General features: G+C 39.1%; 1 protein-coding gene across 1 annotated transcript; it reads left to right on the plus strand.

Moving 5' to 3' along the window:
- The first annotated feature begins 1,534 nt into the window (after nucleotides 1–1,534).
- On the plus strand, nucleotides 1,535–4,986 carry LOC103468829 (inward rectifier potassium channel 2-like). The gene has a single exon (XM_008416178.3). It carries the CDS (start codon nucleotides 1,535–1,537, stop codon nucleotides 2,849–2,851), a length of 1,317 nt encoding a protein of 438 aa, XP_008414400.1. The 3' UTR covers nucleotides 2,852–4,986.
- The last annotated feature ends 12,188 nt before the right edge of the window (nucleotides 4,987–17,174 follow it).

Below are 17,174 nucleotides of genomic sequence, written 5' to 3' on the forward strand. Positions count from 1 at the left end.
GGAGTGCACTGAGAAATCACTTGAAATTGGTTTACTTTTTATGACCATGCTTATTAAAAACGGCAAAATTTAAAACAATAATATCATATATTTTTTAAATCGGAAATTGCACGTATCATTTCACAAAGGAAAAAAAAAAAAGCTGAAAATCTTTAATTTAACGATATCTTTAGTTAAATAATTGACATAGTTATTGATCTTTGAAACAAAACAGAGCAGCTTTTATATAACCACTTTCCATCTGCCTCAGTAGTTAGCGCCATCCGATAGCAAATGCAAAACAAACAATCACAGACTGTGATGACTCCGCGGGTCTTCATTTGTCACCATGTAACAAATGACAGCATTAAGTGACATGATGCAGAGCGGGCAAGAGGCAAACAGTTCGTCTGGCAAAGAGCTGGTGACTGTGGGGACTAAGTCTTTAAAGTCAGAGATGTGTTTTTCGCAAAGATAAACCGGAAATGTTATGCTTGTAAACATTTGTGGAATATGGTGTGCATTCCCATATCAACTTGTTACTGTATGCAGGTTGACACAATAATGACTTCTGCGTTTTATTTTCATTTAATGTTTATAGGAAACATAGCTGGGTTAAAAAAAACAAAAAACAAAAAGAAAAAAAACTAAGTCCCATATTTCCACGTATTTCCAGTCAATCCTGATGTGAAACCATTAACTGACAACAATAAATGCTGGTAGTAGGAAAACTGATACTTTGTAATTTATGCACAGAACATTGAAAGCAAAAAAAAGAGAGACACGTATCTGCCTAATTTTGAGTTTAAAAAAGAGCAAATAAACACCCAAAAGTAAAAAAAAAGTGGAGCTGGAGTAGCTTTGGAACTAGCAGAGCAGGTTGCATGTTCATTGCAATTTGTAGCCTGTGGTGTTGTATTTTAATGGGTCTCTCATCCACTGTGTCAATACCTTTTCTGTTTTTTTCTGTCCTTGATGTTCTGTTTCACAAAGTGCAAGGTTACTGGTTAAGTAATAATGCTTTTTTTTTAAAGTGCAATTAAAATAGCTAATACAATAAAATTGATATTTGAGCATTTCATCTCCCTGTGGTATACATGACAGTGTACAATCTGTAACTTCTTAATAGCATTTAAGTACACTGAACAAACATTTTTGCAAAAAAGCTGCATGATAGGAATAAATTTAAGTCCACGTGCATTGTTTATACTTTTTAACTTCATTGCGTCTGCTGTAACAATACTGTTAACTTGAAGCATGCAATCCAGTATTCAGACAGCATGTTATAATATGATTTTGTTCTTGTCTTTATATGTCATAGCCCCTGTCACTGATGAGACTCAAAGCAAGTGTCAGAGAGGAGTGAACTACCCTCACCGACGGTGCACAGCACTGCCAGAGAGGAACATCCTCTCCACAGGCCCGAGTCCTGTTGGCCACATTTCCTGCCCTAGATTGACCCCCAGAGAACTCAAAACTGTTTCTCCAACGCTTCTACCAAAAACTGAGACTGTTTTCCAAAGCAGAACCGGCCCAGCCCCCACAGTTGGAAGTGATGGGGAGCCTGCGTAGCCACCGTTACAGCATCGTGTCCTCAGAGGAAGATGGCATGAAGTTAGCATCCATCGCCGTTCCAAATGGCTATGGGAATGGCAACGTAAACAAAGGACACATGGAGCAGCAGCGTCAGAGCCGCTTTGTAAGCAAGGATGGCCACTGCAATGTGCAGTTTATCAATATGAGCGAAAAAGGCCAGCGCTACCTGGCAGATATCTTCACCACCTGCGTGGACATCCGCTGGCGCTGGATGTTTGTCATATTCTGTCTGTCTTTCCTCTTGTCATGGTTGTTTTTTGGACTTGTCTTCTGGGTCGTGGCACTGGTTTATGGGGACTTGGAGAGCGAGACTCAATTATGTGTTTCCAATGTGGACAGCTTCACTGCTGCCTTTTTGTTTTCAGTTGAGACCCAAACCACAATTGGCTACGGTTACCGCTACGTGACGGAGGAATGTCCCATTGCTGTTTTCATGGTGGTGTTTCAAAGCATTGTGGGCTGCATTATTGATGCTTTTATCATTGGCGCCGTCATGGCCAAGATGGCAAAGCCCAAAAAGAGGAATGAGACTCTTGTGTTCAGCCACTATGCTGCGGTAGCAATGAGGGACGGTAAGCTATGCCTGATGTGGAGGGTCGGAAACCTGAGGAAGAGTCACTTGGTAGAGGCTCACGTCAGGGCGCAGCTCCTCAAGTCCCGCACCACAGTGGAGGGAGAGTTCATTCCTCTGGATCAGGTAGACATTGACGTCGGCTTTGACAGTGGGATCGACAGAATCTTCCTTGTATCTCCGATCACCATCGTGCACGAGATCGACGAGGACAGCCCATTCTACGAGATGAACAAGCAGGAGCTGGAGACCTCCGAGTTTGAGATTGTTGTGATTCTCGAGGGTATGGTGGAGGCCACTGCCATGACCACTCAGTGTCGGAGCTCCTACGTGGCCGGCGAGATCCTCTGGGGCCACCGCTTTGAGCCAGTGCTCTTTGAAGAAAAGAACTACTACAAAGTAGACTACTCAAGATTTGACAACACCTACGAGGTGCCCAGCACTCCCACCTGCAGTGCTAGGGAGCTGGCTGAGAAGAAATCAAATTCTTCCAGCCTGAGGAACTCGTTTTGCTACGAGAACGAAGTGGCTCTGGAGAAAGTTGAGATGGAGGAGGAGTTTGAGGAGGACAAGAGCAGGTTGATGAGGGACGCTGAGGTTAGTGGTCTGGAGGATACAAGCACAGATTTGGTTTCAAGCTCAGAATGCAACCTGGACTCTTTGCCTTTAGAAGCAAGACCTTTCACAGCAGAATCAGAGATATAACTGCAAGACGTTTTAAATGGGCTTTAACTTTATCCTGGTTGGTGTTTTTAATAATTGCATGGCAGTTTGTTAGCAACCAGGGTTTAAAAATCTCTGTGCAGAAGCAGAGTGTGCACTTAAAACCAAATATAAACTTCTTATATAATTTATGGAGACACTGTTTGCATGGATTGTGTTATAAAATGGGTTACATGTATCACACACACACAGTGCAGTATGTTCTCTTAACAGGATATAAATTAGAATATTTTATTAAAAAGCTATTTTCCATTTGATTAATTACATATTCCTTGTTTGCACATGCGCAAAGAAACATCCTGAACTTAATATATATATTTTTTTGTTTTCTAAGTGTCACACAGGATTAAAATAAAAGTTTTGAAAATAGTACTCAAACTTGTTTTAACGGTTAAAATTACCAACACAAAAAATGGGTCTATGATTGTTAATGAGCTGGTCTCTTAGCAAAAAAACTTTCAGTCTTCTTAAATGTGCTGGTTTAATGGTCAAATAGAAAAGGAAAAAAAAACGTATGATTTGCACAAATTCTGAGTAAACTAAGCTCCTCAAACTATCATCTTGTCCATGTGGAGAATCTTTTGCAACGTGTGCCTTAACAACAGTTCTGGTCTACAGGAACCCAGCTGGTTTCACTCTGATTGAGCACACACTGCATTAGATCTCACAGAGCACAGACACATGAAGATGTGATTTTTTTAAATTTTTTTTTTCTTGCAGATTTCTGCCACTTCTTGCAGGTTTTTGTGTTTTAATGTGCAATACTGGCAGGTGTCAGGAAGAGACATGAGGCCCGATCATGAGCCAAGGCAATGAATGTTAAAGCTAAGTGCTGCTAAGTTACATATTGTATAGACGGAAATCTCAGAGCCAAACTGTATTAGTGTTATTGTTTTCAGATTGCAGATTGCACATTAGTGTTTTATCTAGTTGTAGACAAGCATGATTATGTGGAGTGTGTTCTCTAAAGCTTCAATGCACTTCTTTTTTTCCGCAACAGAAACTTCTTCCTCCAAAGACAAGCAGAAATGGCTTTACTGCTCAAAGTTAGGTATGTACGTATATGCTATACGTTAAAAATAAAACCTAATGTCTTTCCTCAACTAGCAATGGTTGATTGATGAAGGATTGGTTGAACAGATTATTACCACAGTTTACTCTATATATACATCATTTTTGACGTGAGATATGCAGAATCCAGATACATTCTAGTTACACTGCTTTCCAAATGTATTCATACCTTATGAATACCTTTTTCATATTTTGTCCTGTTACTGTTTTGTCCCAAAATTCAAAGTACTAACTGGATTTGTAATTTAAAGACCAACGCGAGTGGTGCATAAATGTAAATTAAAATGAAACTTTTGTTTTAGCAGATGACTATGCCTTGATTCAAAAGACAAAAATGTAACCGAAAAGCTACATTTTAGTGTTGTCTGACTAGAGCACCTTCATCCACATCTGTCGCTTATATGAACGACTCACCAAACCCACCAAAAAGAGCTACAGACACTCATTTGAGCTGTGAAAGCCGATTTTCTCCTATTTCACAGTTATGAACTTCTTTGTATTGGTTTGCAATATAACGTCCAGATGAAACACACTCAATTCTGTGGTTTCAAGCTGACAAAATGTGGAAACGTTTAAGCGGTATTAATGCTTTTGCAATGCAGTGTAAAGTCGTCTCAGTCCTGGTGAGGTCATGGCTGAAAAGATGCTTGCTTTGGGTGGTTAACGGTCATCAATGTTAACTGATATTGCAGTCACGATTAAAAAAAAAAGAAGAAAAAAGAACATCCTGCAGGGATCAAATATACTCATTTTAGTCTTACAGAAGGTTTAGTTTTAGTCGTCATTGTAAGAATTAACCTCGTGGATGCCAGAACACTGTAGTGTTTCTGTTTTAGGTTTTTATTTTTCTACTGTCTTCCCACTTTCCTGCAGAACCCAGACTGTACAGCTTTTTTTTTTTTTTTTTTTTAAATCTTTTGTAAATTATATTGCACTGTATAGTGATAATGCAGATAAAACTATTTATGTCCTTGTTTTTTTTCAATAAAACACTAAAACAAATTCATTTTGACGTTGATGCATTAATAAAACTTGGTTGAATGGTGGCACTGTGTGTGAAGCTTTGATGTTTCTCCAGGTTTTCTGTTTTGTTCTCCAGATTTTATTTTATTTTTTTCTCTCTTTGACTGAAATTGTTGACGCCTGTAGCTGCTTAAGGGACGACTGTTTTTTTCGAATGTGGTGCTTTGGTCCAAATTCCAGTCTGTCTGTCAGGGCTCAAAACCATCGTTTTCTATAGCTCAGCAAAAATGACTCGGCCCGGTTCTGCGAAAGCCTGCTGTGCTACATCAACTTACTCTACTGGAAGTCATTTTCAGTGACAGCAATGGAAAAAAAAACTCCTCATTCACTCCTCTTAGCCTCTTCCAATAAACTGTGGAAAATCTATGTAATCTGCAAGTGTCCTGAAGAAAGGTTTTTAGAGTCAGTTGTTCAAATTCAACCTAATTTATTTGGTAGCAAATTTCAAATATTTCCAGAGATTACCAGAAATTATAGATTTTAGATAGTGACGTGTCTACACTAGAAGAAGATCATGTTGCATAACAATCCAACGTTCCGGTGGGGAGACACAGTCAACCTCCAGCTCTCCTACATAAGCATTACTACACATAAAAATGTGTTAATCCATGCATTTGGCCAATACTGTTGTATTAGAGATGAAGCCGTGTTTGAAAAATGACACAACTGTCTGAGAATTTACTCACTTTCCATTCAGTGCTGCACTCTGCCTTCACAGACGGACGCAATAATGCAGCAACTGATTGATCAGACACATCCGCAGTGAGGCAGCATGCCTATTGGATTTGTTTCTACACAGGAAGTGCTCGATGCCTGTGGGTTTTTTCCACATTAGCCAATGAAAACGCCACAAAGCAGGAGTTTGGTTTAAAAAAATAAATATAAACTAAAAAGCAGGAGTTTCCTGTTTCCCCCCCCTCCCCCAATTTGAGATGTTTTAGGCTTAGATGGGAAAGGAAATCATAAAGAAAAGAAAAATATAAAGAGAACTTGTATAGTTCTTAATTTTCTGGCAATTAAGGCATTAATGTAAAACTTTTCTCCTGAAGTTTTTTTTGCTGTTTTTTTTTAAGCAATATCTCCTTGAAATTTAAGGTACAGCATTTAAACGGATGGCGCTGTTCGGGGTGCTCTGAAAGAATCGACTGCCATGCGTTGGCCGGCGAGCTCATGTCGATGAGGCTGATGACGTCTTCCCCTGAACTGGCTCATTAACCACAGACTGATCCGCTTGACCTTCAGATTAATGAGGCAAACATAAACACGAACAAGTCGCAGCCTCTGAAAAGTGACACGCGGCATAACTGGATGTTAAAATGAATGACGAAAACGAAGAAAAAAACAAAAAGTCACACTTTGTATTACCGGCCACAGCATAGACTTGTAGGACATAAATTACAACCTGTGGAAGTGTATGCTTTCTGCTCCTGCCTGTTACAGCAGGCAGAGAACTGGTTCGTCTCAATGAATGTCACTCAGAAATTGTTTTATGCTCATAATTTTAAAGAGTGTTATAATTGTTGGCATATTTATTTCACAGGAGGAAGCATTTCTGCTCTAGATATGTAAAAAGACATATCACAATTGTTATCCCAACCCCACATGCAGAGCATCTGCAGCTTGTTACCCTATAAATAGCTGTTCTCTGTGTGCCAGAATTAAGGCTCTTCAATGAACTGGTGAGATCACCACACGGCATCGTTGACGTGAATGCTGTCCTTCACATTTTCATAGACTGATTAAAAATAATCTGTTTTTGTGTTACTGTGAGGCCCAAAGGAAAATGTAAAGCTGTGAAATAGTGGCATACAGAGGCTTGTCTCATCTTGTTCAGGTGACCAGCAGGCCCATGAATTGTCAGGATGCAGTTTTATTGCAATGTTTTTAATATGTTTAGCTCTGTTGCACTTGGTGAGAAAGATTTTGAGATCCCACAACTACAGTATGATTGGAATCAACATTTGAATGTCTGCAGTAGGTATTGCTGTTGCCTTGCAGCAAGAAAGGTCATACAGATTCAAATACTCCCGCTGGGGTCTTTCTGCATAGAGTTTGCATGTCCTCTGTGTGCATGCATGGGTGCACTTTGGTACACTAAATAGGGCTTCTTTAAAATATTTGTATAAGTTTTAAGAAGCATATCCACTTTACATAGATTTCTTTCAACAGTTGCTTTCTTCTTGCCACATAAAATTATCACAATGACATGACTATTACATAAGTTCTTTGGTGATACTTAGCAAAGAAGTTTATTATCGCCCCACAAATGAATCAAATGCATGCTGAATTCTTAGTTTCTTGTTATCTTACATCCTGGTGTACTTCAAACCACAACTTGAGCCAAACCACGCTTGATTTGTAGCCTGGGATGTCTTCAAACATCCCTGTGATTTAGGTCAAGCACACATCCATGCACAGCTTTAAAACGGTCTCAAACTGTTGGCAAACATTTTCCCTCAAGAGCAAATGGCTGAGTCATAAGTGGGGCTATTTTGTTGACGGATGTGCGGAGGGGTTTCCTTACTGTTAACAGAGAACCCCCATGCCCCTCCCACCATGTTATTTTTATTAGATTAAAAATTCAAATCACGATAACCTTGTACGTTCACAAGCGCAAACAAGCACACCAGCTGCCACTCTTTTTTAGCCACGTTACTGACAGCTGGGTGTCTCATGACCCTCGGCGGAGATGGAGAAGAGTCCAACAGGTACAATATGTTGGACAGGAATCAGAGTTTTTCCATTCGGCTGTCCTGCTGAAAGACAATATGCGTATTTATTCGCTGTGTGTGTGTGTGTGTGTGTGTGTGTGTGTGTGTGTGTGTGTGTGCGTGCGTGCGTGCGTGCGTGCGTGCGTGCGTGCGTGCGTGCGTGCGTGTGTGTGCGTGTGTGTGTGTGTGCGTGCGTGTGTGTGTGTGTGTGAAGTGCCGCAGCGTCACAGACGGCCCTCATCGTATCAGCTGACTCGCAGCCCTGTGTGTTTGCTTGCTGTTAGTGTATTGATTTACTTTACGGTTCACAGTTTGCTTTCTCTTTTACATACAAATACATCTCCATTAACCCGAGACTGTTTGCACACATTGTCATTCGGGCATAGTACACTTACAAACCTGTAATCACACTGCTATTTCTAAGCTAGTAACTGCACATCTATTCATGCCGCTGACCTTTATGCTTTTGGCTCCGGCTCTTCGCATATGGACAAACACAGCCAGAGCCAGGAAGTGATACCTAGGCTACTTGGTGATCACTGTAGAGCCTTGACCTCCTTGCACTGACAGAACTTATCTTTGTGTGGTGCCATCCTTTGTCGCCTATCTGCAAATTAGCCACAATAGATTAGGAAGAGCTTTCAAAGGCACCATGTTGTGCAGCCTGCATCCACATAGGTTCACTCTCAGAGCAGATAGAAGTAATTATACTTGGTGAGGTGAAAGGGCCATGGCCTCTAATCCGCATCCTCTCTGTAATTGTCTGGATGCATCTGTGTCAAGTCTCTGAGTCAAACAACATATATACTGTTTGCACTGTACAACAAATGTATATAAAATTGAGAACTTATAGAACACAGGATACTTGAGCAGCACCCATGAAGACAGCTCAGGAGAGATGGATACCTCTGAACTCGGTCCAGACCTTCAGTGATAAAGGTTACCAAAATCCAGCCAGCTACTATGTTGAAACACTTTGCAACAGCTGCTGCAATGCCAGACAGTGCTCACTGTATTTATGTGTGCTGATGTCACCCGACATGCCAAGCTGTGTTCCCTGAATCAGAAAGCTGACGATCACCACCCTTAGATTTTATTCACACTGAACGCACATTCGTTTCCACGTGCGGCTTCACTTTTCCACCAACAGATTTCCAGCTTCTAAGGGGTTCGGTCTGTTTTTCTAACTCGCCGTGCATCTCCTCCATGAGACAAATTGGATGCAGCAAATCTGTATTTGTGAATGGAGCTCATGTTTTGCGTATGGATTGGGCACAACTTTCCACTGAACACGCCGCTCTCCAGCACCCTCAGGGCAAAGTGGTTTCCAGAGCCGAAAAGGGCCCATAGCCATGGTTACTGTAACCATACAGAAGCAATCAGCAACAAGAGCTTTAATAGGAAACACTCAATTGAAAAATGCATAGCTTTTATGATAAACCTCTGCTCCACAATATTTTCTGATGTAATTCTTACTTATTTTTGGATTTCTTATCCCTGTCCAAGATTATTATATGTACTTTTCTTTTTCTATTTTGCTGTTTTTAACTCATTCTTATTCAACCAGATGAGGTTGGGTGTCTACATAAATGAATTAATCAATATACCTTTAAATTACAACCATTAAAGCACACCTTCAGATGAATTTAAGACTCAAAATGTCCATTTATAACTAAGCAGATGGATTTTGTATGCTTTATTTTGTGTATTTTTGATGATTTGTGGCCATAAAACATCACAAAGACATTCTCTATCGGTTACGGTTATGATGCATGTTTGGGTCAGAAACTGTTATGAAATATGAGAGATTTTGACCCCTGAACAAACTCTGAGTGACCTGCTGTTGGTTGAAATTATTTATTTACTCACACCTGCAGCAGATTATAAGTAGATTATGAAAAAAAAACATTTCATGGGTTCTCAAAGTGTGGCACAGTGTCGCTGAGGTTAGTACTAATTAATAGCTGGTGCAAAAGTATGAAATGAAGAAGAAGCCAATCAGAATCTATGAGATAGAAAAATTGTACCAAAGCTCTCACTCAACCATCTAAGGTAAAAGAACATATATTATGAAATAACATCCAAATTCAAACACTTTATTTAAACAATTTACAAGAACTCTCCAAAAACATATATATAAAAAATGAAAAGCATGGGACTCATCTAAAAAATGAAAGGGTGGGAAAATAATAATCACTGCTAATCTTCTAGAGGCTTACTAAATTCAGGAGTTTTTTCAAGAGTTTTATTTTACTGTTATAGGGTTGGCTATTCCATGGAAGAGTAGAGTAAATACAGAAAAGACTTTAGATTTTTTTTTTTAATAAAACATGCATGAATCAGTGACTGACCACTAAACTTGCAAGCATCATTAACAGAATAAGCAGATCTAGCAAATTTTTTTTCCCATGCTATCAAAAAATAAAACACATTGTCAATTTAATGCTAATTTCTTGTGAGTATTCGCAGTTTACATATTGTTACAAGGCAATACTAATCACTCTCATTTCAGCAAAGCTTATTCGCATCAAAATAAAGGTCAGTGAAATGTCAGGTAGGAACTGTGCCAAAGATGATCGTACAGTGACTGCTAACCCTCGGAAACAAGCAACTCAATACATATGCACACATACGCAACGGTGGCCAGGAGCAGAGCATGGGGCAAAGTGAATGCAATCATTCCCTCCTTACTTTAGCTTTAATTCACGCAGAACAAGATTAAAGGATCCAATCAGCAGTGACATTGAGCCAGGCACCCCATGGAACGGGACACCAGAAAGGCCTAATCATTCTGCTCCGCCACAGTGAGTCTACCAAATCCCCTTTAGACGAAGCAGATGGTTGATATCATCTTCTTTCTTTTCCAGGTGAGATTATCTGCCAGGCTTCAAAGCGCACAAGTGAATATTTACAACGGGATGGCCCTCCTGCCACGCAGATGTGGGACACTGATGTTGAGATTCTTCAGAGACCAGACAGGAACAGGACTGGTCTGTGTTAATTGACATCAAGTAAATATCACATCCTCCCGCAAAGGGTCAAACCTCATGGGAAGGCGAAAGAAGGAGTTTCACTCTACTGGTCTAATTTATTAAAAAGTACATCTAATTCTATGTTCTAACTTTAGTAATGTAATATTTTTATTATTATTATTATTATTATTATTATTATTATTATTATTATTATTATTATTATTATTATTATTATTATTATTATTATTTCTAATAAGAAAAAAAGAGTCTCTATTAGTCTTTATTCTGCTCAGAATATAATTTCTCCCCACAAGGAGATTATTCTTCGCGTCACAACACAATTTTCTCCCACCGTCCTGCTTGTCCTGAGATTACAGAGGTGGCTTATGCTTGGTTTAAGCATGTCTTGTTTTAAGCAGATCTGCCATAAGGAAACAACAAAGCCACAGAAGCTTTAACATGTGACTTATGATTAGAAATTTAGCTGGGAAAAAAAAAAAAAAGCTAAAATAAATAAATAAATAAGGAAACGATTTCCCTTATACTGTTATTTTGTCCATTAGGGTATTATTGGGTCATAATTATTCAGTCACAGACAGAAAAAAAAAACTTTGCAAAATTTGCAACAAAAGTATGTTTCCAAATTGGAAAAGAAAGGAAATAAGAACCAGAGGGGTCTTACTTTCTTATGGGCACAATATTTAGGAACCGTTTGTGTAATAGAAGCCGTTTCTGCTCCAGTGGAGCATTGAAAACAGGGCATGTTTTCAATCTTTGTCAGGAGTAAAGGGGTAACAGGAGGAGAACAGCATTGTGCCTCTTAAGGACATCCATACAGTAAAAAGAGGGTTTGGTGTTACACCTGAAGGCTCGGGTAGTCACAATTGTGCTCTTATCTGGTGACTTGCCTTGTCACTTAAAACACCTTGGAAGGACGCAAAGTGACCTGGTCAGCAAAAACCAACCTGGTCATATAAAGATAAAGATAAAAGACAATTAAACAAGGAGCAAGTATACAGAGAAAGTAGATCTCTAGACTTGCAGTGAAATGAATTGCAAAACTATTAAAAGCCTTTGAGCTATTTATATTCTGTCATCTTACTCCCAGGTGTGATTTATTGGGATATGAGGTGATAGAACACAAAGTTAATATATACTGTAACTGTGAAGTGGATGGAAAACAAATGCATGGTTGGGAAAGACGTACTCTGTGAGTGTTGACTTTTGTCGGTTTGATTGGAAATGCATAACGTGCTTTTCACATTTTTATTTGCGCAAAAGAACGTTAAAACATGTATAGACTTTGACACGATCATGCACTACTGCGTGATGTGTCTTCACTCCAAATTCCAACGGAATACATAGACGTTTGTAGTTGTGACGCAACAACAACTCAAGAGGTACAACCACTTTCGGAAGGCTTTCGGTACTCAAGCAGCTCACCATGAATGCGCATGTGATCCACGATCCTGCCAGCTTGAGAGATTACTTTGAAACGGAGACGCAGCTCATATGACATTGTCATTTTCCCAGAAGCCCAGATTATTTTGTGTCATTTAAACATTGGCAGACTTGGAAGTAATCTGGGCAAAAGTCAAACACTGAGCCAGGTCAATTTGAGGCACAAAACCTCATCCCATTCATGAGATGATTATTTTTGCTATTCCAGTTTAAAAGAAAAATGAAAAGGAAGTTCGGCATGATCACAATCACACCCTGGGGTATCCGGAAAAGCCCTTACAACAAGACCAGCAAGCTGACTATGTGTCTATTGGTAAATCACATGAGAGCAATAAAACTCCTTCAGCTTCTCCATCTTGAATTTTAATCCTCAGATGTTTATTAACACTGTTAATACATTTGAAAGTCCACTTTAGACATGTTAGCCTGTCTTCGTTTTATTTTTCTGTTTTATTTTTTTTTGTTGCATAATATCCTTACAACCTAAACTTAAATTTCATCAGTAATTTGAACGTAAACAAGTTTGGTTTTCGTTCTCTCATTATCACAATAATTCATGGGTGGGGCTGCGGTAGCTACAATAAAAAGTTGACAGAGGTATAAATGATTACAAGACCTCATCATTTTCAAAAGACAGGAGGAGGTTTAAAAATAAAACAGCATCTCAGCAGTCTGGTTCCTTTTATGTACACCCTAGTTGCTTTGGATTAACAGGCAGAGACTTGCAGAAAAGCCTCCTTGGTGCAGTCGCTGTCACTGGGGACACCCAGGTTTCCATGAGATCATCTGGGATCTGAGCACTTTGTCTTTCCTCTTGGATTCAACAGACATCATGTTTGTCTTCTCTTTTTTTTTTTTTCTTCCCAAAACTATATCCCTTTTATGGGCGAAGCTGAAAGTTGGTAAATGCAGTGATTTGTTGAGTCAAATAGTTATACCGGCCTTCCTTCATGGCTGGCGGTCCAACAGCTGGATACTTTTTCATTTGTAACATGGGTTCTAATGTGAGATGTGTGCTTATAGGTGTCAAAATCTTAAAAAAGAAATTGTAATTAGAATTTATAATCTAAATGGGAACAGTCATTTTTTTATTTATTTTTGGATTAACCTTGTCTGTGTGGGTTTGTATGTTTGTAGGCCTGTGCTGCAGCAGGCTGAGAACCTCTAGCACATTCCCCTGTGCAGTTCAGGAATATTCTTGTTGCTTAGGTGGTGTGAGCACGCTTACACTTGCATGGCTGCAGACTACATCACAACTGGTGAATCAATAGCTGCTTGTCATGCTGGAGGTCATCAATTGAAACATGGAAACACATTTATGTAATCAGCCACACAGAAGTTGAGAGGCCAGGGTAAAAGAAAAAAAAAAAAAAAACATTCCTGTTTTTTTATAACCCGTTGAAACATTTCCTGTGTTAGATGAACAACTGAAATGAACTGCACTGAATAAATAATCAGTGATACCGTGGCTTGATTCGGATGGCGAGTGGACAGCCTGCGGCGAGAGGAGTTAACAGTAGACAGCAGCTTGGCTCGCTGCAGCTGTTCCACTTGTCGACATCAGCTTGCAGCACTTCTGCTCTAGAATGTGAAGATATTAACTTTCACCTTCTTTGGCTGTCCCCGTGTTTTAAAATAGTGCAAATGATCCGAATCATGCAGTAAACAACACAGGCTCTCCTTGTATGCTGTGCTGTGTGATCCTTCAGGTAGGATTTGGGTAGTCATGCTCTCTATTAGTGCTTCGTACCGAATATGGCAGCTCAAATGTCTGCATTTCTCATGAGGAATCATCACTTATATAAACAGAACGAGTGCTCTGCCTTCTTAATTTCACATCACTATATTACTTGTTAAGTGATCTATTGGGTGAACAAATTCACAAAATTGATCTGACACTAGAAAAAACAAACCGAATGCATTATGACTCTATAGTTTTAACTGAATATCTTACTTGTTTATAATAAGTAAATCCGATACAAAATAAATTCTTTCACATTGCGTAGCTTTGTTATAAAGACCAGAGATAAAAGGAAAAGAGATTAAACCAAATCCTCACTTACTGTGTCTGTTAATGCTCAAACTAGCGTTAGCATTGCAGCACAGCTCACTGCCACAGGAATGTAGAAAGGCAGAGGTTTTACACGCCTGTAAGCCATTTATTCAAAGCTTGTAATCGTCCCCGCTGTACCGTTTTTGACTTTGTCCACAGCGTGTCGTGGAATCATATTCCATCTGCACGTTTAGAAAACCTTATAGAGTTCAATGCTCCAATACTGCTTCTCTAAACACATGGAAACATATTGGTAGAGAGATTAAATGTGCATGTGAGTAACACAATACATGCCTTTTATATATATATATATATATATATATATATATATATATATCCTGTGTATAAGCATACCCGGTTCAAATGTTAATCCGTGCACTGCCAAATCATAATCCTTCCCGCCAATGAGTTTGAGAAGCTAAAACTAAAACCTGCCTTGCATTCTAAAGTGTCTATCTATTTTTAGTCCCATAGACTTAACCAACATGTTTTATATCATTTCCACATCCTGCACAATTTCCCCTAAAACGCCTTCATTTTTTCAAGGATGCATTTATAGGCCAGCATTGTCACCCAAACCTTTGAATTCATGGAGCACAGACAACGCTTTAGGGGTTTTAATAGACGGGAAGACTTTTTACATTACACATTATATAAGTGCACAAACGTATGTTCTCATACGCTTTACTCTCCACCGCCTAAGGGGAATCAATAGATTATCCTGAAATCTACTGCTTATTTATTAAACAGTGGTTTGCTTGACACTACGTTCAGAAGAACAACTTGCACAAAATATTTCCAAGTTACTTGAGCAGCAAATTTAACGATTCCTTTTTGTCATAACGACCCTCTGAGGTGCTTCTGACATAATGTCTTGTTCCTGTCTTGTATTTTGCGAAATGATTTGAAGTGTTTCAGCCATAATGAAGCTAGTTGGAGATAGTCACCCGGTTTTGTCTTTCTAATGTCGCGTCATATTATCCCTCATCATCCCGTCCCTTTCAGACTGAGACTCATGATGCAATAGAAGCTCACACAGTACAGCATGTTGCATAAGGTCATGTTACCCTGGAGCTACAGCATATTCTGTCCATAAAGAGTTATTTCACTCTGCTCAGTTAAACGGAGCCTTGCTAAGTCTTCGCCCCAGGCTAGCCCTGCGTCATGCATGTGGGAAACAAAAATATGCACGTTTTTCCGTCTCTTGTCTGTCTGGGACCTGAGGCAAAGGGATGGATGCATTCTTGACAAGGAATAGGAAGTCAGGTGGTTATAGTTTCAGGGAAATGTGTCCTCGTTTTCCCTCTCATCACCAGTTTTACTCGTTTTATTGGACTTAGGGGTGGTGGGCAAAATGCGTAAACTGCATTTCCATGCCCAATACAAGTCAAAAGGTCGTGAGATCTGGCAAGAGATTGAGGAAGCATTTCTTAGGTGGAGTGCACATACATACTAGATTTTGCTCGCACTTCTGTCAAACTCTTGGTCCCCTGGGCCAACAGCAAAAGTTCCCAAACTTCACTTTGGGCAGAAACTAGGCTCAAGGCCAATCTTCTGTGCTTGTTCGTTTGCGAATCCAGTTAATTTAAAAAATGATATATTTAATCAACTCAGACTCGCGTCCTTATTTTCTTAGATGCCAATTAACAGCCGAAAACTGTAAATTACTTCTGTGTCAGAGCCCACATTCAGCTGAGTTGCTAATCTACAACTTGTGGTGCTTTTCCCTTCACACACAATCTTTTGAGGAAACATTATGTAAGCCCTCAGTCAGAAAAGGCCTTCTTTATTAAAAGTAATGCATTTGGTTTGGGCGAGAATCTGCTCGACTGCACAACACCGAGCCACTAAATGTATTCTCCTGCCATTGAGTTTTCTCATTCATGGATAAAGTCATCGGACTTTGACAAACACGCCGCGCATCGTCTGTTGCAGCTGAGCTTTTGTTAGCCTGCGCCGTCAACTTTCACTTAAAAAAAGAAGAAATAATAGCAAGACTGAAATAGCCATCTAAGTGAGTTCATTCGTTGTATGCCCTGAAGAGCAACAAGCCACCAAGAAGTGTGCATCGACTTCTGTGGACTTACATAAGCACGCTTTATGTAAACGGCAACAATAACCGGTGTGGATTGACAGCTTTTAGACTGCTGCTACCACTCAACTTCAACAAACACTTGAAATCATGCAACATATGTAGTTTTCGCAGTAAGAAAAATATAACTTGACAATTTAAAACTTTCACCTATTTTACCCTCAGATATAACTCGACTCCACCTTGGGGGCCTCCGGGTTTCCACAATCCTTCTTATAAGCTAACCTAATACAATCACGTGTCGTTTTTAGGGTTTACACAGCCTCAATTGGTAATTCGCTATAGTGAACTAAGGGTTATTTGTGCGGGCAAGACATGATTTCTGTTATAAGTCAATATCAACCATACATGTAAATTAAAACACAGATTCTTAAATAACACACTGAACTGCTAGATATTGTTTTGTGTCTAAGCAAAGCCTAAATCAGTATTTTATATATTTTGTGTAGATCTAACTTTATTACAAAGTGGAAAAGAGAGGAATATCTAAAATTCATATCTAAAATTTAGTTGTGCAACTGTAAAACACTTAATAATTGAAATACAAAAAGCTTCAGTGACAAGACATTCACAGTTCCCACTAGAATGATTTACACTCTTTGTAAAGACCTAAATCTTGAAATACATGTATGTTAACGAAGTACAAAAAAAAACAAATTACAACAAAATTAAGAAAATTCTAACTCCAGAGTTAGTTTTTAAATTGAGGGGGGGATACCCTAATAAGAAATAATTTGCACCCTTAATTTAAAGTAAATAGAAATACAGTGTTTTTAAATTTCGAGAAATTTTAACTAGTAATCATCTGTGGGGTGTTGAACAAATGATCAAATAAAGGCTTTATATCTACTGAAGGAGTAGAGTTTCAGTTATACAGTTATGTTACTATGTAAAAATATATTGCAGCTATTCATGTTCTTTA

The sequence above is a fragment of the Poecilia reticulata genome, chromosome 8 (assembly GCF_904066995.2).
Source record: "Poecilia reticulata chromosome 8, P_reticulata-male-v2, whole genome shotgun sequence".
Lineage (NCBI taxonomy): Eukaryota > Metazoa > Chordata > Actinopteri > Cyprinodontiformes > Poeciliidae > Poecilia > Poecilia reticulata.